The 24,969-nt window shown below is 46.5% G+C and overlaps 3 protein-coding genes across 4 annotated transcripts in view; 2 read left to right on the top strand and 1 right to left on the bottom strand.

Annotated features, from left to right (window-relative positions):
- Window positions 1-3,077, top strand: part of RAPGEF3 (Rap guanine nucleotide exchange factor 3) — a 98,809-nt gene extending 95,732 nt beyond the window's left edge. Inside the window, exons 26-28 of the mRNA XM_060253309.1 lie at window positions 394-448; window positions 1,546-1,617; window positions 2,575-3,077. Coding sequence (XP_060109292.1) covers window positions 394-448; window positions 1,546-1,617; window positions 2,575-2,693 — 246 coding nt within the window. The 3' untranslated portion in view covers window positions 2,694-3,077. The remainder of the gene's footprint in view (window positions 1-393; window positions 449-1,545; window positions 1,618-2,574) is intronic.
- The window catches only part of SLC48A1 (solute carrier family 48 member 1), a 456,994-nt gene that overhangs the window by 187,963 nt on the left and 244,062 nt on the right, over window positions 1-24,969 (bottom strand). The window lies entirely within an intron of this gene.
- LOC132581729 (E3 ubiquitin-protein ligase TRIM58-like) overlaps window positions 20,944-24,969 on the top strand; it is a 31,939-nt gene continuing 27,913 nt past the window's right edge. For both annotated transcript variants that reach the window (XM_060253121.1, XM_060253122.1), the window contains exon 1: window positions 20,944-21,429. In XM_060253121.1, coding sequence (XP_060109104.1) covers window positions 20,995-21,429 — 435 coding nt within the window. In that variant the 5' untranslated portion in view covers window positions 20,944-20,994. The remainder of the gene's footprint in view (window positions 21,430-24,969) is intronic.

Here is a 24,969-nt window from a genome sequence, read left to right on the forward strand (position 1 = left end):
GGCCACCTCACTTACTTCTGATCATCAGGAGATTGCTGGAGACAATTTAATTTAAGACAGCGTTTGGCTAACTATTTTATTAATATATTGGCAGTTCTAATTGGATTGGCTTGGATAAGTGATTTAAAAAGAGACATGCCTTCTCCAAGCCAGCTGACAGGGTGGTGGGGCCTTTGAGAGCCACACAATTTTAAATTGTGGTCTTCTCTGTGTTTTTATCATTGCTGTTTTGTTTGTATTTTAATTGTGTGTTTTTTATAATGGTTGTTACATTTATATTGTAAGTTGCCTCATGTTCCACAAGGTAGAAATGCAACTAACAGTTGTTTTTAAATAAATAAATCATAAATAAAACTGAACTGTAAATGTAACTCGGTGTCTTCTTCATAACAGCGCATGATGGCCAAGGCGGTTCGTCTTGTGCATCGCTGCCGGAGCCACCCCAACCGTGAGTGAAGGAAAGCTGGAGGGGAAGAGCCATTGGTAGAAATAAACTAGTACTAGCAGCACACAATAGTCAAAGATACTGGCCACATCAAGACCTTCAGGCAGAATGGTCCCAGTACACCAGGGTGGCCAAACTTGCTTAACGTAAAAGCCACATAGAGTAAACATCAGATGTTTGAGAGTTGCAAGACCTGAATGTCAGGTGGTTGAGAGCCACAAGACAGGAAGGAAGGAAGGCAAATTGATGGGGGAGAGGAGGGAGGGAGAAGTGGAAAGAAAGCAACTTTAAAGGCTTTCTCCAAGCCGCCGGCTGGCTTGGCTTGGCTTGGCAAAGTGATTTGAGGAGAGAAATGCCTTCTCCAAGCCAGCTGACAGGGTGGTGGGGACTTTGAGAGCCGCCCAATATGTGCGAAAGAGCCACATGTGGCTCCTGAGCTGCAGTTTGGCCACTCCTGCAATACACCCTTCTGCTTCTCCTTTATTGCATTGACTCATTTTCAAAATGCCTGGCCCGTGTGATGCAGGAGTTAGAGTGCTGGGCTAAGACCAGGGAGCCCCAAGTTCAAATCCCCTCCCGCACCCAACAAGCTCAGTGGCCGAGCCCTGGTCTGGTTGTACCCTTGCAGCCTGTTATGAGGCGAAAACAGAGGAGGCAAGAACCAAAGCTGCTTTCCTGGACTCCTTGGAGGAGAAGTGGGTCGGAAACATGGCAGACAGCTCACTTCATGTTTAAGGCCTCAGCAGTTTGTTAGAAATATGTTATGTCGGGCTCATTGCGATGCAGTTTGTTTAGGGTTCTCGGGGGTAGGAAAGAAAAGAGAGACAAGAAGAATGAAGAAACCCATAGTATTTCTACTGTGAATGGTCAGAGGAGACTATATTATTGGCAAGAGCAGGGCTTTTTTGTAGCAGGAACTCTTGTGCATATTAGGCCACACCTCCCTGATGTAGCCAGTCCTCTTCAAGCTTACAGTAGGCCCTGGAGCACTGAAAGAATGACTGTCTAGGTAACAAAAACTGGGGGTTTTAGAGGTGTGGGTTAGGAAATACCAGGCTCCTCAACTACAAGCCTCTGCATTTTTCTTCCCACTGTAACAGTTCCACTGTCCCCCTTGCGGAGTCGTCCTCAGCACCTCCTGGAAGAAGCTCGGGCAATGCGTGCCTCTACTTGTAAGCGCACAGAAGACCTCTTGCTGTATGAACCTTGTGGGAGAATAGGATGCCGCTTCCTACCATAAAGTGACATTCTGAGACAGCCTAGAGGGGTGTGGAGGAAAGGAACCATAAAATGACATTCTGAGGCAGCCTAGAGGGGTGTGGAGGGAAGGAACCATAAAGTGACATTCTGAGGCAGTCTAGAGGGGCGTGGAAGGAAGGAACCATAAAGTGACATTCTGAGGCAGCCTAGAGGGGCATGGAGGGAAGGAACAGGCCATGTGATGGACTATTACCTAGTGAGATTGATTGCCGAGAGTTTCAGGGCTCTTAAATGACTTTATTTTATTAATTCGCAGTTCACTTCGGGAATTTTTAGCCACAAACAGTTTGATGGCTGGTATCTAAGATGCTGTCTAGATGGTAACAGCCATTGTCAGAAGATTTCTGTTTTCATGTGACATACTAGTTGATTTATAAGAATCACCATGGGTATTTTCCACGTTTGGTTAGTGCCTCAGGCTTCCTTCTTAAGAATTCTGTGGTAACAACTGGGCACCCCCACAATCCTTGTGGGGAGAATTCCTTTCCCCTCTTATCTTTAATTACATCCATCGCTGCCATCAACCCATTATGGCTACTGCTTTAAATTAAATTAAAGCTAAAAGGGGAAGGGGACCCCCTGTGAGTATCAGGGCATCTGCCTCAGTCACACCTATGCTGGCAAGCCCAGGGTTGCTCCTGGCCATTGCCACTAAGCCTAGCGTAGGTCCAGAAACTCCGCTACCGTATGAATGATGTATGAAATATGAGAAGCGTAATATGCTCTTTTGATGTGTTCTGTGAATATAATAGGATTTAATGTGTAAAGGATTTAAGTGGTCTTTAAGACTTTTTCACCAGCTATTAGTGTTGTTCAGTCCCCAGTTGGGGGCAGGGGATTCCTTGGTAATCAGGCTCTCTCCATTTCAGGTTCAGAGCAATCCCTCAGCACTCGGAGCCCTGCTGCTACCTGGGCCTACATCCAGCACTTGCGGGTGATTGACAACCAGAAAAAACTTATACAGCTCTCACGAGACCTTGAATCCTGATGCTGCAAGAGCCCCCCCCCCCCAACTAGGACACAAGATGTACAGATCGCCTGACCTAGGGCAAGAACTGCTGTGAAGGGCATCTTCTTGAGGGGGGTTAACGCTGCTTTCAAGACTAGGCCATGTACAACTCTGAGCAGATGGGAAGCGAATGCCTCATTCCCTCTGTGGCGCCCATGAACTCAATCCTGAAGCCAGGATAGTTGGTATGAGCTGCAACCAGGGCCAGAGGAAGGAGGTGCCTGCTTCTGTGGTTCTTTTTGTAAACTACATAGTCTCCGGCTTGTAAAGGACTGCTTCGTGGAACTCATTTGGCTGCCTCATGGTGAAAGGAGCAAACACTCCCATTATCGCTAATCAGTGTTCAAGAGAAATGTGGATTTCTAAAAAAGCGTGTGACCAGTCTGGCTTTCTTATGCCTCTCGGAATGCTGCTTTTTGATGACGACATCTCTCTCTCATCTTTGGATTATTGTTTAAACTAAATAAGCTATGGTTTAGGGCCTTGGACTATTGCGGACCTCTTAATACAAAACATGACTATGTTTCAGGGAACGTAAGAAGAGCCCTGCTGGCTCTGACTGAGGGCTTTTTTTTTTTGAGCAGGAGCACACAGGAATGCAGTCCCGGCTGGCTTGGCCAGGGCTCCGGCTCAAAAAAGGATCTCTGTCAGAGGGAAGGCGCTAGGCAGCCACACACGCCATCCTCTCTGCCGCCTCCAGCCTCCAACAGGCTTGCAAAGTGAGAGATGCAGAGCCGCCCACAAGTGCCCCCTTCCAGGAAAAGCTGGGCCTGCCACTGCCCACTCCCCCTCACATGGCTCTCTCTCTCCAGCTGTGTTTTGGGGGGGGCAAGGTCTCTCATTGCGCTCTGTGAGAACACACATCCATGAAATGCAGCTGATGGCACTGTACTGTTCTGTGTCAATATGCCGAAAGTAATCCACTGAACGGGTGATGTCACTTCAGTGATGCCAGGGGATGTGGTCTAATATGCATATGCGTTCTGCAGAAAAAAGCCCTGACCAGACCAATAGTTCATCTAGTCCAGCATCCTGTCATACACAGTGGCCAACCAGCTCCTCTGGATTCCAACAACAGGGAATGGTGACTGATGTTGCCTCCTGGCTCTGGGATTCAGAGGCTTAGTGCCTCAGAATGTGGAGGTTCCCCTCAGTTGCCATGACTGTTAACCATTGGCAGGCTTATCTTCCATGATTCTGTCTAAGCCTCTTTTAAAGCTGTTTATTCCTGAGGCCATTACTACATTCCCTGGTAGCGATTCCACATTTTAATCACTCACTGTGTAAAGTGGTATTTCCTTTTGTCCCTCCACTGGTAGGATATATATTTTGAGAGTAATTTTATGGGGCCCTCTTGATGTAGTTTATGGCATCAGCTTGTACTAATCTGGCTGTGACTCTTGCTACCAAATATTATACTTTAGACAGAGAGGAAGAAAAACAGTTGTAGTGTAAATTTGGAAGCAGACCTGGGCCACAATTATACTAAGCAATAGACGAGTGCACCTTTAAGACCAACTAAGTTTTATTCAGAATGTAAGCTTTCGTGTGCTCTTCAGCAGACTTCGTGCTTACATTCTGAATAAAACTTAGTTGGTCTTAAAGGTGTATTTGTCTACTGCTTTGTTCTGTTGCTTCAGACCAACATGGCTGCCTACTGGGATCAATCTACAATTATACTAAATCAGTCTCTTGATTTCTGTGCTGTTGTGGTACACACGTGTATAGAAGTATAGCAAATCCTTTCTCTCTGAGGGAATTGGATGACCCAGGCTTATATCTATTAATTGGCACCTATAATAGATAAAAGTGGTATCCAGTAACTACTGATTTTCATACATAGGTTTTTTTTTGAGCAGGAACTCCTTTGCATATTATGCCACACACCCCTGATCTAGCCAGTCCTCCAAGAGCTTACAGGACTCCAGGGCCTACTGTAAACTCCAGAAGGATTGGCTGCATCAGGGGTTTGTGTCCTAATATGCAAAGCAGTTCCTGCTACAAAAAAAGCCCTGTTCATACATGGTAGCAGAATCGAAGAGATGCACCCAGCACTCCTTGCCACATGGCAGAAGGTGCTGGAACTTACTAACATGCGTCTGCTGCCATTGCCAGAAGCAATATGCACACCCAGAAGCGGTAGCTTGGTTTGTGTGTGGCTTCTGACATCACTACAGGTAGGTGAGCAAGTGTGCCATGGTCTGCATGCCACTGTAGCAGCTCCTCTTCCTGTCTGTAGCTTCCTTCAGTCATGGAGACAGGAAACAGGTGGTGAGCTTAGGGAGGAGAAGCTGTGATTTGGCAGTAGCTGATTATGAGCTACACTCAGAGGCACAGACAGTGGGGGAACAATTTAAAATAACAGAATTGTTGTGTGCACCATGATGTCATTTCCAGGGAGAACCCAGAAGTTATGTCAGGTAGTTCTAGGAATTGCTGGAACTCTATGGTAAAATGTCACTTCTGTGTGAAAACGGTGGTGATGTCTGGGGGTGTGGCCTATTATGCAAATGAATTCCTTCTGGGCTTTTTCTACAAAAAAAGCCCTGGTGTGAACAATGCGGTGTGGTTCTCTGTCACTGCCCCACAAAGCTCCCATTGGTTGCCAGGCAATGCCTGACAACCCTAACACAGACACATGCAAATACTGACTCAGTTTAGATATAACACTTTATTGAGAGCCAGTTTGGCATAGTGGTTAAGTGCGTGGACTTTTATCTGGGAGAACTGGGTTTGATTCCCCACTCCTCCACTTGCACCTGCTGGAATGGCCTTGGGTCAGCTATAGCTATCGCAGGAGTTGTCCTTGAAAGGGCATGTGCTGTGAGAGCCCTCTCAGCCCCACCCACCTCACAGGGTCTCTTTTGTGGGGGGAGAAGGTATAGGAGATTGTAAGCCATTCTGAGTCTGATTCAGAGAGAAGGGCAGGGTATAAATCTGCAATTCTTCTTTACTTTACTTACAACTCCACCTTTCTCCCTAATGGGGACTTGGTGCAGCTTACATCATTCTCCTCTTCCGCATTGATCCTTACAACAACACTGTAAGGTAGGTAGGTAAGCATGTGACTGGTTCGGGTTCAGCCAGCAAGCTTCCGTGGCAGAGTGGGGATTCAAACCTAGGTCTCCCACATCTTAGCCCAATGCTCTAACTGCTACACAGCACTAGCTCTCATGAACGTGAAACCATGGTTCATTTTAACTATAATGATTAGTTTATAAAACCAAGATCTGGCTCACAGAGAGCTAATAAATTCAAATGCTCCGCAAAATGCTGATCTTGTCACATTTGCTCTTCTGCAGCAATTCCATAGCTAGGGAGCATGCAGGGGCTGTGGCTTAGTGGTACTGCATCTGTTTGGCATGGAGAAGGTTCAATTCCCAGTATTTCCAATTTAAAAGACAGTGGCGGTGCAAGGGTGGCAGCACAAAGCCAGCGCCCAAGGCAAGGCTCCGCCAACCACTCCCGCACACAAGCCTGAGTGTGAGCCTGGTGGCCCAGTCAGCAAGGCTCTGCATCTCATTGGTGCTTCCAGCACAGACGTGGGAGGCGGAGCCACGTTTTCTGGCTGGGGCACAGGAGCGGGACATACTGCTTTGCAGCATATTTCCCACAACCCTGGGACAAGGGTGGGTGGAAGGGCTGAAACCAGCGCGCTCTCCCAACCCCGCCCCCCTAGGCAGCTACCTAATGCTCCCTTACGGATATGCCAGGCCCTATAAAAGGATCAAATAGAAGGTGATATGAAAGACCTCTGCCTGAAACCCCAGAGGGCTGCTGCCAGTCTGAGTAAATACCCTGGTGGACCAAGGGTCCGGGTTCAGTATAAGGCAGTGTAATTTGTCATATGGTAATCTTATATATAATGCCCCGTGGTGCAGAGTGGTAAAGCAGCAGTACTGTGGTCTGAATTCTCTGCTCACGACCTGAGTTCGATTCCAGCGGAAGCTGATTCAGGTAGCCGGCCCAAGGTTGACTCAGCCTTCCATCCTTCCGAGGTCGGTCAAATGAGTTCCCAGCTTGCTGGGGAGAAAGTGTAAAAGACTGGGGAAGGCAATGGCAAACCACCCCATAAAAAGTCTGCTGTGAAAACATTGTGAAAGCAACGTCACCCCAGAGTCGGAAACGACTGGTGCTTGCTCAGGGGACCTTTCCTTTCCTAATCCTATATAAAAGGCAACATCAGGAAACAAACCGGGTTTAAGCCAGTATATCTGTGTTTGCAGGTCTCCCATGAAACCATAATGCAAGCTAACCGCGGCCAATAAACCAGTTTCAAACCACTTTGATATGCCCTCACTAGTCATAGCTATTAAAGCAGTCTACATTCAGATAATTCCACCGTTTGTATTATCAAACTAGAGTGTCGCACCAGCTCTGAACTGAGCCACCTTCTGTAGCATATCCATTGAAATTTCCCTATTGAAAATTGTTGTGGAAAATTGAAATGGTCCAAAATGTGAGAGTTGCTCATGGAACTCCTGAATTATGAAAACTCTTATCTTCCTTAGTGCTTTTCTCCCTTTTTGTCTCCATGTCTTTAAAGAGCCAAGGAATGTATTCTTTCCCCCCTTTATGTCAGTGGAAGCACAATACATTTACACCTCTGCTAGACTCCAGCACAGAGTCCCCAATGTGGTGGGCCCACCAAGTTTTTTTTAAGAAGTAGGTGGGGCCAAATGGGGCTTTCTCCCAGCAAGGCTTCTGATTGGCTATTGGAGATTTGATTGGCTGTTCAAGTCTTTTTTAAAAAAAATGTTGCTTTGGCAGCAGCTGCCACAGGACAAGGATCTGCTCTGTGTGACTCCGCCTCCTGCAGCAGCCATTTTGTGGCAGTCATTTTGTTGCCATGTCCACCATGCCATGCCAGAATTCCAAGTGTACCTGCAGGCTCGATAAGGTTGGAGACCCCTAGTCTAGCAGCTTGCTCATATCCTTCATCTTGCTAGGCAGAAAAAACTTGATTGCTGTCTGCCTTTTTGTATTTTTTGGTTTGAAAGCAAGGATAAAGAATCCTGTGATTTCCTGAAAAAGCCTGTGCACTAAAAGAGAGTTCCCCCCCCTCCTCACAACATCAAGAGTCCCCAGACTGCACTAGGACAGCCCATGGGACAATGGGAACTGCTTGAGTTGTGAGGGGTTAGTCAAATTAAAAACACTGAATATTGACAGATACACAAAAATATATATGTCTTAATTACAAAATAGATTTAAAAACAGACATTGGCCCTGCTGATAGCCTCATTTGTACAGTGACAACAACAACAAAAGACCATTATGGATCCTGACTCCTCCAGAAAAATTTCATCTCGGTCAATTTATAAGAAACGATCATTGAGTTGTAATGTCAGGAACCATTCTGTAATATTTCGTTGACTATTGAGGAAGGCCAATGGGCCAAAGCACACCTGGTCAAAGTCAATAATGATGATTTTTGGTTTGTAACTACTTTGTAATAAATACATGTATATTTTTGTATATCTGTGACTACTTTAATGTTTTAAACCGACTAACAGAATTATTGGGCCTCTACATTCAGATCTTCTTAACCGTTAGGTTGTTAATTCAATTCAGTTTGGTTTAAGTCCTCCCAACCCCCCTTTTCCATTTTCAGTTGGGTTGGGGGAGGGGGGAAGCAGAAAAGTGGCATGAACTGCCTCTTCCCTGGTGTTTACCAGACTCCAGGCTTTTCAGCACAGGTGAGCTCCTGGACCCTTCCAAGAGCATGTCCATGTCTCAGTGTCCACATCAGACCTTTCCCTGTAGGTAGCTGTTTTGCTCAGGTGACCCCCACCTGATCAACTGCTGATTTTTTATATATATTTCACAGCTGTTTTCACTTATCAGCTGAAAGATGACATGCCTTAACTACATAATATATTACTATGGGTACACAACTGGATTTGCAGTTGGATGTGTATGATGATGATATTGGATTTAAATCCCGCCCTATACTCTGAATCTCAAGAGTCTCCGAGTGGTCACAGTCTCCTTTACCTTCCTCCCCCACAACAGACACCCTGTGAGGTAGGTGGGGCTGAGAGAGCTCTTACAGCAGCTGCCCTTTCAAGGACAACTCCTGTGAGAGCTATGGTTGACCCAAGGCCTTTCCAGCAGCTGCAAGTGGAGGAGTGGGGAATCAAACCTGGTTCTCCCAGATAAGAGTCCGCACAGTTAACCACTACATCAAACTGGCTCTCTGTATGTGTGTATCTCCGTGTTTGTCTGTGTTAAGCACTGAGTTAAGTGCTGATTGCCACTTTGGAGTCTGAAAAGTATTGGGCTTGACGCATGAGGAGACTCAGGTAGAGTTGATCACAGCTCTTTATTTGTGATTGCAGCATGGCAACAGTTAAACTAAGACCAAAGAACTGGGCCAACGAGGCCAACTATATACACTAAAAGTTCCCGTGCTTGAACGTCATTGAATCATTTGAACCAGAAGGGGGCTAGCTATTGGTGTGGGGAAGCAGAGATTTGGATCCTGCTTTCCATTGTTTCAGTGTCCCCAAGCTCAGTCTTAGAAGGCTCCAATGAGCCAGTCAGGAACTGGCAACTCACAGTCAAACACAGTATCCAATACACAACAGAGTTGGATAGCAATTTTTCTCCAGGCCAGTTTGGCAAGGGTTTCTGGAGGTTTTTGCCATCTTCTGGGCATTGAGCAGGCAGGGGTCACTGGGGATGTATGTGTGTGTGTGTCAGGGGGGGAGGGGAGAAGTATTTGTGTGCAGAGGGTTGGACTAGATCAGGGGTGGCCAAGGGTAGCTCTCCAGATGTTTTTTGCCTACAACTCCCATCAGCCCCAGCCAGCATGGCCAATGGCTGGGGCTGATGGGAGTTGTAGGCAAAAAATCTGGAGAGCTACCCTTGGCCAACCCAGGACTAGATGATCCTGGAGGTTTGTTCCAAATCTGTATTTCTGTGATTCTAAGTCAAGGTAGAGACCTCACCCTGCCAACAAAAATCCATATAGTCAAAGCGATGGTATTCCCAGTAGTAATGTATGGCTGTGAGAGTTGGACCATAAGGAAGGCTGAGCGCAGAAGAATAGATGCTTTTGAGCTGGGGTGCTAGAGAAGGATCTTGAGAGTCCCTTGGACTGTAAGAAGATCCAGTCAGTCAGTCCTAAGGGAAATCAACCCTGACTGTTCCCTGAAAGGTCAGATGATGAAGCTCAAATACTTTGGCCACCAAGTGAGAATGGAGCACTCACTGGAGAAGACCCTGATGCTGGGAAAGACAGAAGGCTAAAGAAGAAGGGGACGGCAAAAGATGAGATGGCTGGACAGTGTTACTGATGTAACTAACACGAATTTGAGCAGACTTCGGAGGATGGTGGAAGACAGGAGGGTCTGGCGTGACTTTGTCCATGGGGTCGCAAAGAGTTGGACTCGACTGTGTGACTGAACAATAACAAGTCAGAACAGACTTATGGTGACTGTAGGTTTTTCAAGGCAAGAGAATGAAAGAGGTGGTTTGCTATTGCCTGCCTCTGAAGGGCAGCCCCAGGCTTCCTGAGTGGTCTTCCTTCCAAATATTGCCCTGACTTGACTCTGTTTAGCTTCTGAGAGCTGACAAGATCAGGCTAGCCTGGGCCGTTCACATCAGGGTAGTCAGATTTACATTGAAGGAACTCACCATAAACAAACAAAAAAAAAAACATTCATTCCTTGGGAGGGGAGAGAAGGAGCTTCCTGTTTCCCTCCTGCATCACTTTTGCCAGTGAAAACTGAGGTGTGAGTGTGTGTTGCATTTCCACCCATCTTCTCTGGCTCCACATGTCTTTTCTGGTGATGGAGGAAGGTGCCATCAAACCACAGCTGATTTATGGTGATTCCAGAGGTTTTTCAAGGCAAGAGTCGTTCAGAGGGGGGGGGGGGTTCTCATGGCCTGCCTCTTTGTCACAACCAGGGGTGGAATTCTAGCAGCAGCTCCTTTGCATATTAGGCCACACCTCCCTGATGTAGCCAATCCTCCAGGAGCTTACAAAAAAAGAGTGTAAGCTCTTGGAGGATTGGCTACATCAGGGGCGTGTGGCCTAATATGCAAAGGAGCTCCTACTAGAATTCTACCCCTGGTCACAACCCTGGCTTCCCTGGTGATCTCACATCTAACTGCTAACCAGGGCTGACCTTGCTTAGTTTACAAGATGTGACAAAATCAGGCTACTTGCGGGCCCATCCTTTTTTGAGCAAAAGTAAAGTTTTCAGTCAGGAGATGTAAACTAGGTAAATGGTGCCATCTGTTGGTGAGGGAAAAGGCAAGCTGTTGTGAATTACGCAACTTCTTCTGTGTAGGATGGAGAGAGAGACAGAGAGACTGCTGTTGAATGTAAAGTTAATTACCGTAACCTAATTAACTTTCCATACAGTTTAGTGAAGAACAGGAGTGAAAGTAAATTATTCAAGAGTGAAAGTAAATTACTCTATTACAATTGATCTCCAGGCAATAGCGATAAGGTTCCCTGGAGACAATGGCTGATTTGGAAGGTGGGCTCTGTGTCCCTCCCAAATTGCCAGTTATTTTCCTACCCAAAGCTGGCAAACCTAGGAAAAGGAGGAGACAGGTAAGCTAACGCTGATCATTGTAGCCATTGAAGGGTCTCTACCAAGTGAGTCCGATGGAGTAGCTAACAGAGCTTCAGGGTTACCAGGCCTCAGATTTAGCAAGAGCTCACAGGAGCACAGCTCCTGGACTTTTCTGAGGGTTCCCCCTCTTCCTCTCCACCTACCTTGTCCACTGAGTAGTAGGTGCGACTGCATAATAATCCCTGGATTAGGAGAGCAGCCAGCCACCAGGAGCTTTGCCATACCCCCAGCAGCCTTTATTAACTCCTGAAGAAGCCTGCATCACCCTTTCTCCACTTCTTATATGATTTTGGGTGGTGAGTGGCTTGCTGGCCTTTTGAGCGGGCCGGGGGCGGGGGGGGGGAGGGGAGGTGGGAAGCTCTCTTTTCTTGCATCAGGTTGCTTTTGGCTGGGGGAGTGGCATATGCTAATGAGCTCCACCACCTATTTTTCTACAAAACGACCCCTGAGGGTTATCATTCTCTAGCAGGGCCACATTATGACTCTTGAGGGCCCTAGGCACTTTTTCTTCACGGCCCCCAGGGTTGCCAGTCTCCAGGTGGGTCCTGGAGATTCCCTGCTTTTACAACTGATCTCCAGCTGGCAGAGATCAGCTCCCCTGGAGAAAATGGCTGCTTGGAAGGGTGGACCTCTAGAATTGCCAACCTCCAGGGAACACCTGGAGATCTCCTGCTATCACAATTGATCTCCAAATGATCAGGATCAGTTCCCCTGGAGAAAATGGCTGCTTAGGAAGGAGAATATATCATGGGAATACTACCACGGCAAAAACAATATTAGAGGTTAGGGCTGCCAGGTCTGTGTTGGAAAATATTTGGAGACTTTGGGAGATGGATCAGGGAGAGGGCGGGGTTTGGGGAGGGAAGGGGCCTCAGCAGGGTACAAGGCCATAGAGTCCACCCTTCAAAACAACCATTTTCTCCAGGGGAGCTGTTCTCTGCCACCTGGAGATCAGCTGTAAAAGCAGGAGATCTCTATGGCATTATATCCTGCAGAGGCCCCTCTCTTTGCAAACCCCGCCCTCCCCAGGCTCCACCCCCCCCAAACCTCCAGGTATTTTCCAACCCAGAGTGGACAACTCAATGTCCTTGGTCTCCAGCAACTCTCCCAGGCAGCAGACCACAGGGTTGCCAGCCTCCAGGTAGGACCTGGAGAACCTTGAATGCCAACAAGAGTGAATACTGACTAACTGGTTTTTTACTGTTGAGCATTGATTCCAGAATAAATTGTGTGTATGTGGTCGGACGAAGGTCATTTTTGAAACACACAAAGACTGAACCTGGAAAGTGTACTACCATCTCCATGCTACACTTAGAATCGCAAGCCTTCAGCATCAGTAGGAGCCTTCAGTCTGCATAGAGACTTTCATGTCTATATTATATATTATATATGAGTTAATTGTGCAGGACTTGCAAAGAGAGTGTTTTCTCTAAATGACTTACTGGACTCTGTTATCAGCGTTTTGTGCAGACCAGTAATTGTCTTGTATTAACTTTACTAAGTACAGCTTCAATTGCTCTTGTTATTTTGCCAGTACTCACAGTTTGAATCAAACATATATATTTGGTAATAAATCACTTACACAGACTTAGTAACACAGGGGGTTTTTTTGTAGCAGGAACTCCTTTGCATATTAGGCCACGCATCCCTGATGTAGCCAATCTTCCAAGAGCCTACAGGGATCTTTTTACAGGGCCTAGTGTAAGCCCTTGGAGGATTGGCTACATCAGGGGGCATGGCCTAATATGCAAAGAAGTTCCTGCTACAAAAAAAGCCCTGAAAAAGTGATGTAATAAGTGAGCCTTGGCTGTAAGTGTGTAATTTACATTGTAATAGTTGTACTGATAAAACTGTTTACACTGCAGTTATCTCTGGTTCTCAACCTTGGCTGTGTATTTCCCACTATGTTGCCAAGCCTCCAGGTAAGACCTGGAGATCTCCTGCTTTTACAACTGATCTCCAGATTTTCCAGCTCAGACCTGGCAACCCTACCCATCCAGGACTTCACCAGGACGTTCAACTGGCTGCTATCTTGCTGCTCATTAAGTCCAATGACAGCTTGTTCCAGCAAAAATTAAGGAATTGTGGGTCAATATTGTCCCCTCTGGAGGCAAAGCCTATCAACAGCTGCATAGGGTCAATCCAGATTCCTTATCAGGAGAGAAGCAAGCTAAGAATGGTTTAATAAGGCACCTGGTAGATAACAGATGAATGAAATGACTCACTGGCACTGCAATAGACGCGCAGCATAAACAAAAGAGCACAGTACTTTTCCTGTGGCAAGACAGACCTTGGGATGACTAATATTCCTAGCCAATAGAGGAACCTTAAACGACGATGTAGTAATAGTGGTAAAAGTCAACATACATTGCATTTTAGATAAAGTGACTGAAAAGAAACATTAGCAGCACAACTCCAAATAGCTATATTTGGGGCAGGGTGGGGGCACTTTGGTTCCAAATCACTTCCAGCTAGGGTTGCCAGCCTCCAGGTGGCAGACCTGGCAACCCTAATCTCTACTATTGTTTTTTGCTGTGGTAGTATTCCCATGGGAATACTACCACAGCAAAAAACAATAGTAGAGATTAGGGTTGCCAGGTCTGTCTTGGAAGATACCTGGAGAAGGATCTGGGAGAGGGCGGGGTTTGGGGAGGGGAAGGGCCTCAGCAGGGTACAAGACCATAGAGTCCACCTTCAAAACAACCATTTTCTCCAGGGGAGCTGTTCTCTGCCACCTGGAAATCAGCTGTAAAAGCAGGAGATCTCCAGTCCCCACCTGGAGGCTGGCAACCATTCAAAGCAATATTTGTATGGCTATTATCAAGACACACACATTTAAAAAATTCACAAAATTCAAAAATAGTATTTACACGGTGCTACCGGGTTGGAGAAGCCTCGTGGCGCAGAGTGGTAAAGCTTCAGTACTGCAATCCAAGCTCTGCTCATGACCTGAGTTTGATCCTGGCAGAAGCTGGGTTCAGGTAGCCGGCCCAAGGTTGACTCAGCCTTCCATCCTTCCAAGGTCAGTAAAATGAGTACCCAGCTTGCTAGGGAGAAAATGTAGATGACTGGGGAAGGCAAGGGCAAACCACCCCATAAAAAGCCTGCCATGAAAAAGTCATGCTGCAACTTCACCCCAGAGTCGGAAACGACTGGTGCTTGCATAGGGGACTACCTTTACCTTTACTAGTGTTTTTTTCTACAATAATGACACCGTCCATGGTCCTGCTGTCCTGTTTACACCCTCCAGGTGGTGGCTGGAGATTTCCTGAGGTTCTCTAGGGAATAGAGATCAGTTCACCTGAAGAAAATGGCTGCTTTGGAGGGTGGGCTGTATGGCATTATATCCCACTGAAGTCCCTCCCCTCCCCAAATTCCACCCTCCTTAGGCTCCACCCACAAAATCTCCAGATATTTCCCAACCCAGAGCTGGCAACCCTACATTCAGCCCATCTAATCACTAAACTCAATTAAGCTACACCCTTTAATTCAAAGGAATTCCTTAAGAGCCCTGTGGCGCAGAGTGGTAAAGCTGCAGCACTGCAGTCGGAGCCCACTGTTCTTGACCTGAGTTCGATCCCAGTGGAAGCTGGTTTAGGTTGCCGGCTGCAGTTGGACTCAGCCTTCCATCCTTCCGAGGTCGGTAAAATGAGTACCCAGCTTGCTGAGGGAAAAGTGTAGATGACTGGGGAAGGCAATGGCAAACCACCCCGTAAAAAGTATGCCGTGAAAACACTGTGAAAGCAATGTCATCCCAGAGTCAAAAACAACTGGTGCTTGCACAGGGGACTACCTTTACCTTTAAAAAAAAATTCCTTATCTGCCTGCCAAAGTTCTGTGGTTTGGGTCTCTCTATACAGTAACATAGATGACTCCTCTCTTTTCTAGGGGACTTTGGGGGTGGAGCCAGGGTATGACAAGCACAATTGAATTCTGAAGGGAGTTCTGGCCATCGCATTTAAAAGGACTATGCTCCTTTTAAATGCCTTCCCTCTATTTGGAATAATGAAGGATAGGGGCACCTTCTTTGGGGGCTCATAAAATTGGACCTCCCCCAGCCCAATCTTTGTTTTGAGGAGAGGCACCAGATGCTATGCTGAAAATGTGGTGCCTCTACCTCAAACAACAGGCCCCTCAGAGCCCCAGGTATCCACGGATCAATTTTCCATTATGCCCTATGGGAACTGGTCTTCCTAGGGAATAATGGAATGCTCAGCAGACATATCCCTCCTTCTCTCCTTTCTGATGACCCTGAAGCAGGCGGAGTGCCTCCAAACCAGGGGATCCCCTGCCCCCACCTGGGGATTCATTCAAATTACAATAAATTCCATGTATAGTCCACTGGTACAAAGATAACAATTTATACATGAAAACTTATATAAAGGTGCCAGAGTTTCTCATCCAGAAACCAAATCGTTTGTGACACATTTCCGGTAATATACGTGTTTCAAACACGATTCTTCGTCCGACAAAAGAGATTAATTTCTCTGGATCCACAGCTCAATTCAAAGTAAGTCTAGGTCAATTTCACAAGGCAACAGTTCTCATTGGTGGCTGACAGCTGGAGGCTGATAGTAATTACTCTGGAACCAGTGCTCTATACACTACAAACAGAGTGTTACTGGTCAGTTACTCAAAGCAGGCATTATCAGTTGATTCCAGAGAAACTGATCTCTTTTGTCGGACGAAGAGTCGTATTTGAAACACGTATATTATCGGAAACATGTCACAAACAATTCAGTTTCTGGATGAGAAACTCTGGCACCTTTATATAAGTTTTCATGTATAAATTGTTATATCTGTGCCAGTGGACTATACATGGAATTTATTGTAATTTGAATGTATCTTCAGACATGTAGTGTATACTTCTGTGTATGTATGTTCATGGTATAAGTGCAAAGTGATCTTTAGGAGTAAACAAAAGTAAGCATTATAGCAAACTAGTATTACTTGTGAATAACAGTTATATGTGTTGGTGGATTTAACACTTTCAACATGGTTTTCTCCTAGTCTCCACCCTTCCATGTTCCCCCCCCCCCACTTTTTTGTCCCACCTGGGGATTGGCAGCCCTATGTGTGAAACAATGGCAATCTCAGGGGCTTTGGCCTAACATGCAAATGAGTTCCTGCTGGGCTTTTTGTACAAAAAAGCCCTGCTCACCGACGTTCTCCGAGTTTTACCCAGTCATTTTCTCTGGGGAGAATGTGATCAGGTCTTCCCATCCAACACTGCCCCCCGCCCCCCAATTCATATTTAATATCAATAAAGTCAGGCAGGCAAGGTGTTTTTGGTTCCGATTCCCAATAAAGGCTGTTCACCATTCTGTTTGTTCCTGGCAAATGAGCTAACCCTTCCTTTTATTAAGTCAACGGCTGCAGAGGCGAGATGCATGCATCTTTATCTCCTCCTTCTCCTGATTGGTTGAAGTTGATGCACTGTTCTTGGTGATGTTCAAAGTCTCTTGGAGTCAGTCAAGGTCATGTAGACCAGTGATCTCCAGCCCATGCGTTGGCACCAGTGTTCCCTCCAAGTTGTGCACACGAGCTGCTGCTCATCAACACAGGAAGCTCGTTCAGCAGCAATCTGGAGCCACACAAGGTCTTGCACTGCCTGTTGCCCATTTTAAGATTACAGCAATTATACTTCGCTCAGGATGTGAACTGCTCCTCTTAATGGGGGGGGGGGGTGGAATAGAGGCAACATTGGTTGGGACTAGTGCCGGATTAAACCCTATGGAGGCCCCTAGGCAGACGGCAGTCAAAATCTTGGGGGCCTCCTTGCAAATTATTTCAGAGTTGGAGTGCCCGCCCCACCACCCACATCCCCCACTACAGACTTCAGGCACCTTCTCAAAAGCCCCTTTGACAAAGCTGCAGGGGAGAGGCAGAGAGAGGCAAACTTGGTGATGATGCCAGCATCAGCCCCACAGGCAAGTTGGGCAAATAGCGGCTCAGTTGCTGGCTGCGTGTGCAGGCTAGGAGGGCTGCAAGCAAGGGGAAAACCAGGGGAGAAAGCTGGCCCAGGGTCCCTAAAGATATGGGGGCCCACAGGCCAGTGCCTACTTGGCCTAATTGTTAATTCAGCCCTGGTTGGGACCCTCAAGTGAGTGACTGGAATCTCACCTGCTCTTGAGCCCCTGTACAGATAAGATTTTCTGCTGCTTTTCAGAACTGGCCGTTAATGTGCATGTGCAGAGAGCAAAGCAGCCAGACTTACTGCCTTCTTGCACGTGTGCACTAAGAAAAGCACAAGGAAAGCGAAGGCAAGTCCAAACTGATGGTGAGCCTTCCTAAGTATTAGTGAAAAATGTACACACATGACATTGAACAGAAATGCAAATGAACTGTGCAATAAAATTAGCACATGCTTAAGACCTCTTGTGTGGTGCATAGGATAGGGACACTACTTTGAACCAGTTTTTTTGGCATAGAAAAGGAGACGCCCCTCTTCCAGGTGTGACACACATGGTTCTTTCCCTATAACCCCTTCATAGTAACCTTGTGAGGTAGGCTAGGCGGAGAGCGAAAGACTAGTTCAAAAACTCCCAGTGAGCTTGAAGGGTGACTTTAAGGCAGTCTTGTCTCCGCCCTGTTCTGTCCCTACTACTGACAGGGGCTGAGGCTCATGTTCTTCCATGGCTTATAGAGATCATGCCCTGTTGAGCACTTTGAATATGCAGAAGGCTATGCTGTTGCACCTTCCAAAGCAGCTATTTTCTCCGAGGGGAGTTGATCTCTGTAAACTGGAGACCTGCTGTAATTTTGGGAGTTCTCCAGGCACCATTCGTGCAAGCTGCAAAGTAACATTGTATAGTAATGTGTGAGCAATTGCCTTTAGCACGGGTTCCAAAGCTAAAAGAAAGCGGCCAGTGGAAGGTGAATGAAACACAGAACTGAACCTAGGGCCTGCGCAGCCGCCGCACCTGTCAGACCTGGGTCTGCTACCCATAGGAGAAATCCTATACAAGCGTGGGACTGTCTACGTCTTTCAAGCAAAGGAGAACTGAGACAGTGGACTGCAAAGTACTACTTTACAAGAGTGATGTGAAATAACTTTTTGATTTTCCTATGGACATTTAATGAATTTTGGTTTGTGATGATGATAATATAATTGCATCACTATGAAAGAAATTGCTTAAGCATTTATTTGCAACATAAAAACGCAGCGGTTTATTTCTAGTGTTTGCTAATCAGTACACTGCAGTTTCCGGATTGCCCACCACCTGGCAACCCTAGCTAGCCGTAACTGGAAGTTGGCAATCCAGAATTTGAAAACTGCCTATCCCCAATAACGGTTATGGTTGTCAGCCCCCTGGTGGGGGCTGGAGATATCCCACTTTTACAACTGATCTCCAGCCGGCAGAGATCAGCTCCCCTGGAGAAAATGGCTGCTTGGAAGGATGGATTCTTTGGCATTGTACCATATGGAGGCCCCTCCCCAAGCCACACCCTCTTCCAGTTCCACCCCCAAAGTCTCCAGGTATTTTCCAACACAGACCTGGCAAGCCTAATAATGATGCAGGCAGTGCAATGCTGCATGAACATCACCGCAGAACGGACAAGAGCTCATGGCTGCATATTATTGGCACTCAACAACAATTGTACAAAAATATAAATACTATATTATGTGAATCAATGAAGAACAATTTCAAGTGTGCAAATAAACATGTTTTAAAAATGCAACTTAATGCGTGTTCTTTTTTCGTTTCGACTCAAGTCCCCGTTGAGACCGAGAAACGAAACACCAGCGGAAAAGAAACTTACATTTACACTCCATTCTTAAACACAGTGAGTCAAAGGATGCTGGCTCCTCCCAGGATGTCCAGAGAGAACGCCTGGCGGTCTCACAATCTAAAAAGCTTAAATTGAATGCAGATGTGGCATGCCACTAATAATATCTAAAGGTACACCCACTCACAAATACAGACATTAAACGGGAAGTGATAATAGGAAGAATGTAGAACAAATTTACAAGAAGCGTGAAAAATCCAAGTCGACATTCAAACCATTGGGGGGCCAAAGTGCCCAATCTAAATGACCAGAAGGTTTCCTCCCTAAGCAATATTTGTCAAACACCTTGCTCCTGACCTACTTTCCCTTCAAACTTATACAGAACAAAGAATTGAATGTCCTCTGCTCCATGGCCCACCTATGTAAAATGGCTGACATGCGGGGCATCTGTCACAGCAAGACGGACCCATAACTTCTGTTCCAAAATCCTGGTTCTCAATTGAGAGGTTGTATTCCCCACGTAATACTTAGAACAGGGGTGGCCAAACTGTGGCTCATTCACACATATTGTGTGGCTCTTCAAGCCCCCACTGCCCCGTTGGCTGGCTTGGAGAAGGCATTTCCCTCTTTAAAACATTTCTTGAAGCCAAGCCAGCTAATGGCTTTGAGAATGCATTTAAAATTAAAGTTGCTTTCTCTCCACCACCACCTCCCTCTATTTTCCTTCCTTCCTTCCTTCCTTCCTTCCTTCCTTCCTTCCTTCCTTCCTTCCTTCCTTCCTTCCTTCCTTCCTTCCTTCCGACTCTTAAACATCTGACAGTCATGTCTTGCAGCTCTCAAACATCTGACATTTATTCTGTGTGGCTCTTATGTTAAGCAAGTTTGCCCACTCCCGATTTAGAACATGGGCAGACCAGGCAGTAAACCGGGTGATGTGCAGGGGTGGAATTCCAGCAGGAGCTCCTTTGCATATTAGACCACACACCCCTGATGTAGCCAATCCTCCAAGAGCTTACAAAAAAGAGCCTTGAAAGCTCTTGGAGGATTGGCTACATCAGGGGGTTGTGGCCTAATATGCAAAGGAACTCCTGCTAGAATCCCACCCCTGGGATGTGAATCCTGTTAGTTTCTTTGATGCTGTGTAGAATTGTCTAAATTTTTTGACTATATGGTAAACAGTAGGTTTTTTTAGTCTGAATATCTGACAAAGCAATGTGTGAAGCAGTGAGTTCCAGCCTACGGCCCCAGGTACAGTCTTCCCCGCACTGAAATTCACCGAAGAAGAGCACTGATCTCTGGTACAAAACCACTAAAACGATCGCAGTGGAGTTTATCGTAATATGAACTGCTGGTCTTTCATTTCCTGGTCTCAGCGGGGACTTGTCGAGTCAAAGCAAAGGAAGAACACACATTAAGTTGCATTTATTTTTTTTTTTAATGTTGCACTCTAGAAATTGTTCATTATTGATTCATATAATCTACTATTTATACTTTTGTACAATCGTTGTTGAGTGCCAAGAATTCGCAGCCATGAACTCTGGTTCGTTTTGCAGTGTGTTTTCCACAGCGTCCTCTGTTGTTGCTACCGCATGAACATCACCAGCGTGCTCAAAAGCCATGCTTCGCTCACGGTGCTCCACTAGAACTTGTTTGCCTTGTTTGCGAAATTCGTGACCTCGACTGTTGGCCCAGTTCCCAGGTTTTCTCTCTCCCCTTCCTTCTGAGGCTGTTTCCTTGAAAGAAAAGCCTGCCTCCACGTGTTTGTGTCTACGCTCAGAATGGAAACTTCTCACAACAAAAACCCATGGAGGGCTTCCAAGGAGGAAATAACCACTGTTAGAGCTACTCCCTCCTTCTTGTAGCCACTCCCGGCATATTATCATGCGTTAGTGCTGCTCCGGGAAAGGAGAGTGTTGCCTCCTGTTCTGTCAGGAGGATTGGAGGAGTCTTCAGCAGGCATGGCCTCTTTGAGGGATGACCCTGTGGAACGGCTTCAGGACGAGGTGTCTTGTTCCATCTGCCTGGAGTACCTGAGAGATCCAGTGACCATCGACTGTGGCCACAACTTCTGCCGCACCTGCATCTCCAACTACTGTGAGAGGGGAGCTGGTTCAGTGACCGGAGTGGCTCTTTGCCCACAGTGCCGGGCTGGCTTCATGCTGAGCAGCTTGCGCCCCAATAAACAGCTGGCCAACATCGTGGAGGGCATCGAGCGGCTGGCTCTGCGGCCAGGCCGAAGCCCTGCCAGCGAGGCCTTGTGTGAGAGGCATGGCAAGAAGCTGCGCCTTTTCTGTCAGGATGACGGGCAGCCCATTTGTCTGGTGTGTGACAAATCCCGAGAGCATCGTTCGCACACGGTCCTGCCCATCGAGGAAGCAGCTCACGACTACAAGGTAAGGAGGCCTATGAGTTATGGGGGCCAAACTAGATGCACGTGTACATGAGTCTGCCATATGTATAGATTGAGGTGGGGTTCCCTTTAATTTTAGAGGAATGGGGAGCTGAATCCAACCATGACACTTGTATTTTTGTTAGGGTTGTCAGGTTCTCTCCAACTTGCCAGTGGGGAGTGAATAGGGTTGCCAGGTCCAACTCAAGAAATACCTTGGGACTTTGGGGGTGAAGCCAAGATCAAAAGTGTGACAAGCACAATTGAACTCTGAAGGGAGTTCTGGCCATCACATTTAAAGGGACCACACTCCTTTTAAATGCCTTCCCTCCATTTGGAAATAATGAAGAATAGGGGCACCTTATTTTGGGGCTCATAGAATTGGACACCCCCCTCCCATGCAATCTTTTTGAAACTTGGGGGTGGGGTGGGGTTCGGAGAGGCACTAAATGCTATGTTGAAACTTCAGTAACTCTACCTCAAAAAACAGCCTTCCTGAGCCCCAGATACCTACAGATCAATTCTCCATTATACCTTATGGGAATTGATCTCAATAGGGAATAATGGAGTGCCTAGCAGACATTTCCTTCCTCCCCTGCTTTCTGATAACCCTGAAGCAGGGAGAGGAGGAGGAGGAGGAGGAGGAGGAGGAGGAGGAGGAGAAGAAGAAGAAGAAGAAGAAGAAGAAGAAGGAGGAGAAGAAGAAGAAGAAGAAGAAGAAGAAGAAGAAGAAGAAGAAGAAGAAGAAGAAGAAGAAGAAGAAGAAGAAGAAGAAGAAGAAGAAGAAGAAGAAGAAGAAGAAGAAGAAGAAATTGGATTTATATCCTGCCCTCAACTCCGAAGAGTCTCAGAGCGGCTCACAATCTCATTTACCTTCAACAGACACCCTGTGAGGTGGGTGGGGCTGGAGAGGGCTCTCACAGCAGCTGCCCTTTCAAGGACAACCTCTGCCAGGGCTATGGCTGACCCAAGGCCATTCCAGCAGGTGCAAGTGGAGGAGTGGGGAATCAAACCCGGTTCTCCCAGATAAGAGTCCGCACATTTAACCACTACACCAAACTGGCTCTCCAACCAGAGGGATCCACCGCTTCCACCTGGGGGTTGCAGCCCAAAGTGTAAACTGTGAAATACTTTGGACTGCTACTTCAACCTGGAGGTTGGCAACCCTAGGGGTGGAGTGGAGAAGAATGCTGAAAATAAACGCAATGTCCCTATGTAACCCAGAAGTGATGTAGGCACGTCAGGCATGGGGGGGGGGGGACTCTGGTTTTGGGGCAAAACTCTATGGTAGAATTAGCTTCTACCATAGATTTTTGCCCAAAAATCAGAGCATCCCCCCCCCCACACACACACAATCATGAAATGTGCCTATGTCAATTCCAGGTCATGTAGGCACGCTGCATTCACTTCTTGCTTCTTGGTGGTGGGGTAATTGGGGGGAGGAGCACCTGAAACCAGGAAACTCACACCATGGGGTCTGGCATCCCTGATTCCTGTCTGAGGCATTTCTGCTAATCAAGTTAGAATGGGGGGTGGGGAGGGGAGAAAGGGGACGTGTAAGTAGTATTTTGAGAAAGAAATTAAGATGAGGTCACTTCCCTTCACTCATTCAATACTTTTCACGTTAAAATTATACCTTCACATCCCATTTCCAAGGCTTTTTTGTAGAAAAAGCCCAGCAGGAACTCATTTCCATATTAGGCCTCACCCTCTGACACCAAGCCAGTCGGAACTACGTTCCTGTGCATTCCTGATCAAAAAAAGAAGAAGCCCTGCCCATTTCACTGGACACAGACTCATTAAACAAACATGTCACCAGTATGGTGTAGTGGTTAAAGACTAGTTTCTGGCAATCCACTTTCAAATCTCCACTCAGACCATAGAAGCTTGCTGGGTGACCTTGGACCAGTCACACACTCTCAGCCTACCCTACCTCACAGCGTTGTTGTGAGAGTAAAATGGAGGAGAAAAGAATGATGAAAGCCGCTTTAGGGTCCCCTTTGGGGTGCTGGTGTGTGAAAAGAAGGATATAAATAAAGCAAATAAATGATTCCAAGTTAATCCACTACAGTGGAGATGTGAATCCTTCTTAAATAAATGTTATGACTCATGGAATCGCATGTGGCTTTCCTCAGAATTCCTCAGACGTGTTTGCTTAGGAACAACCTCCAAATCAGCTTCAGGCTAAACCTGGTGATGGGCTGATCACTCCCTAATTTTTTTTTTTAAAATAAAGGTGTATTTATTTGATTTCTTCCCTTTAAGAAAGTTCAGAGGGGTTTCCAGCAGATCCCCTGTGATTTTCCCACCAAACAGCAATCAGGTCCAGATTCAACCAGGTTAAAAATCCTCTGGTCCCAAATCACTGAAATCAAACATAGTTGAAGTTATTGAAATGTTTTTAGCTTCTGTAAGAATTTTTCAGATAATTCTCTTGAGAATAAGAACCCCTGAATTCTGTTTTAGGTGAAATTCAGAGGGCAATTATAGATATATTATTGTCTTCTTCTTCTATTATTATTAAAAAAAAACCAACCCTCTAGAGCAGGGGTGGCCAAACTTGCTTAATGTAAGAGCCACATATAATAAACATCCAATGTTTAAGAGCCTCAAGGCATGAATGTCAGATGCTTGAGAGAAGGAAGGAAGGAAGGAAAATACCTCAAAAAACAGCCCCCCCCCCGAGCCCCAGATACCAGTGGATCAATTCTCCATTATACCCTATGGGAATCAGTCTCCATAGGGAATAATGGAGAGCCCAGCAGACATTTCCCCCACCACCACCACTTTCTGATGACCCTGAAGCAGGAAGGGGGCCTCCAAACCAGGGGATCCCCTGCCCCCACCTGGAGATTGGCAACCCTAGCATAGAATGCTCGACTTCTTTGTGGGGGTCTCCCTTCCAAATACTGACAAGGGCCAACCCTAAGAGAACATAAGAGAAGCCATGTTGGATCAGGCCAATGGCCCATCCAGTCCAACACTCTGTGTCACACAGTGGGCAAAGAAACCAGGTGCCATCAGGAGGTCCATCAGTGGGGCCAGGACACCAGAAGCCCTCACCCTGTTGCCCCTCCCAAGCACCAAGAATACAGAGCATCACTTGCCCCAGACAGAGAGTTCCAACAACCCTGCTTAGCTTCTGAGAAGATCTTACAAGATCAAGTTAGTCTGGGCTATTCAGGTCATGGGAAAATCAGAGCTACCTGACACAAAAACCTCAGGCTGTTTCCCTTTAAGTCAGAGAGACAAATTAATCAGCATCTCTACCCATTTCGAAGCTTCATTGAGGAGGGTCAGTTTTTAGCAGAAAGGCTGGCTAGAAATGCCAGAGCTACTAAACAAGAAACCAGATGTTCCTCTGCTTAACCAGTTTTTTAAAACAAAACAATACCCAGCAAGTTCTTTAATAATGAAAGAGCACAAAGGATTACAGCTTTCATATCTAACTGTTGAGCAACTTCCCTTAAACCTTGTGGTTTTGGAGCTTGCTGGGATTCAGCCTTGGTCTTTGGGTTGGCAACAAATTTCCTCCCACACCCCA

The sequence above is a fragment of the Heteronotia binoei genome, chromosome 13 (assembly GCF_032191835.1).
Source record: "Heteronotia binoei isolate CCM8104 ecotype False Entrance Well chromosome 13, APGP_CSIRO_Hbin_v1, whole genome shotgun sequence".
Lineage (NCBI taxonomy): Eukaryota > Metazoa > Chordata > Lepidosauria > Squamata > Gekkonidae > Heteronotia > Heteronotia binoei.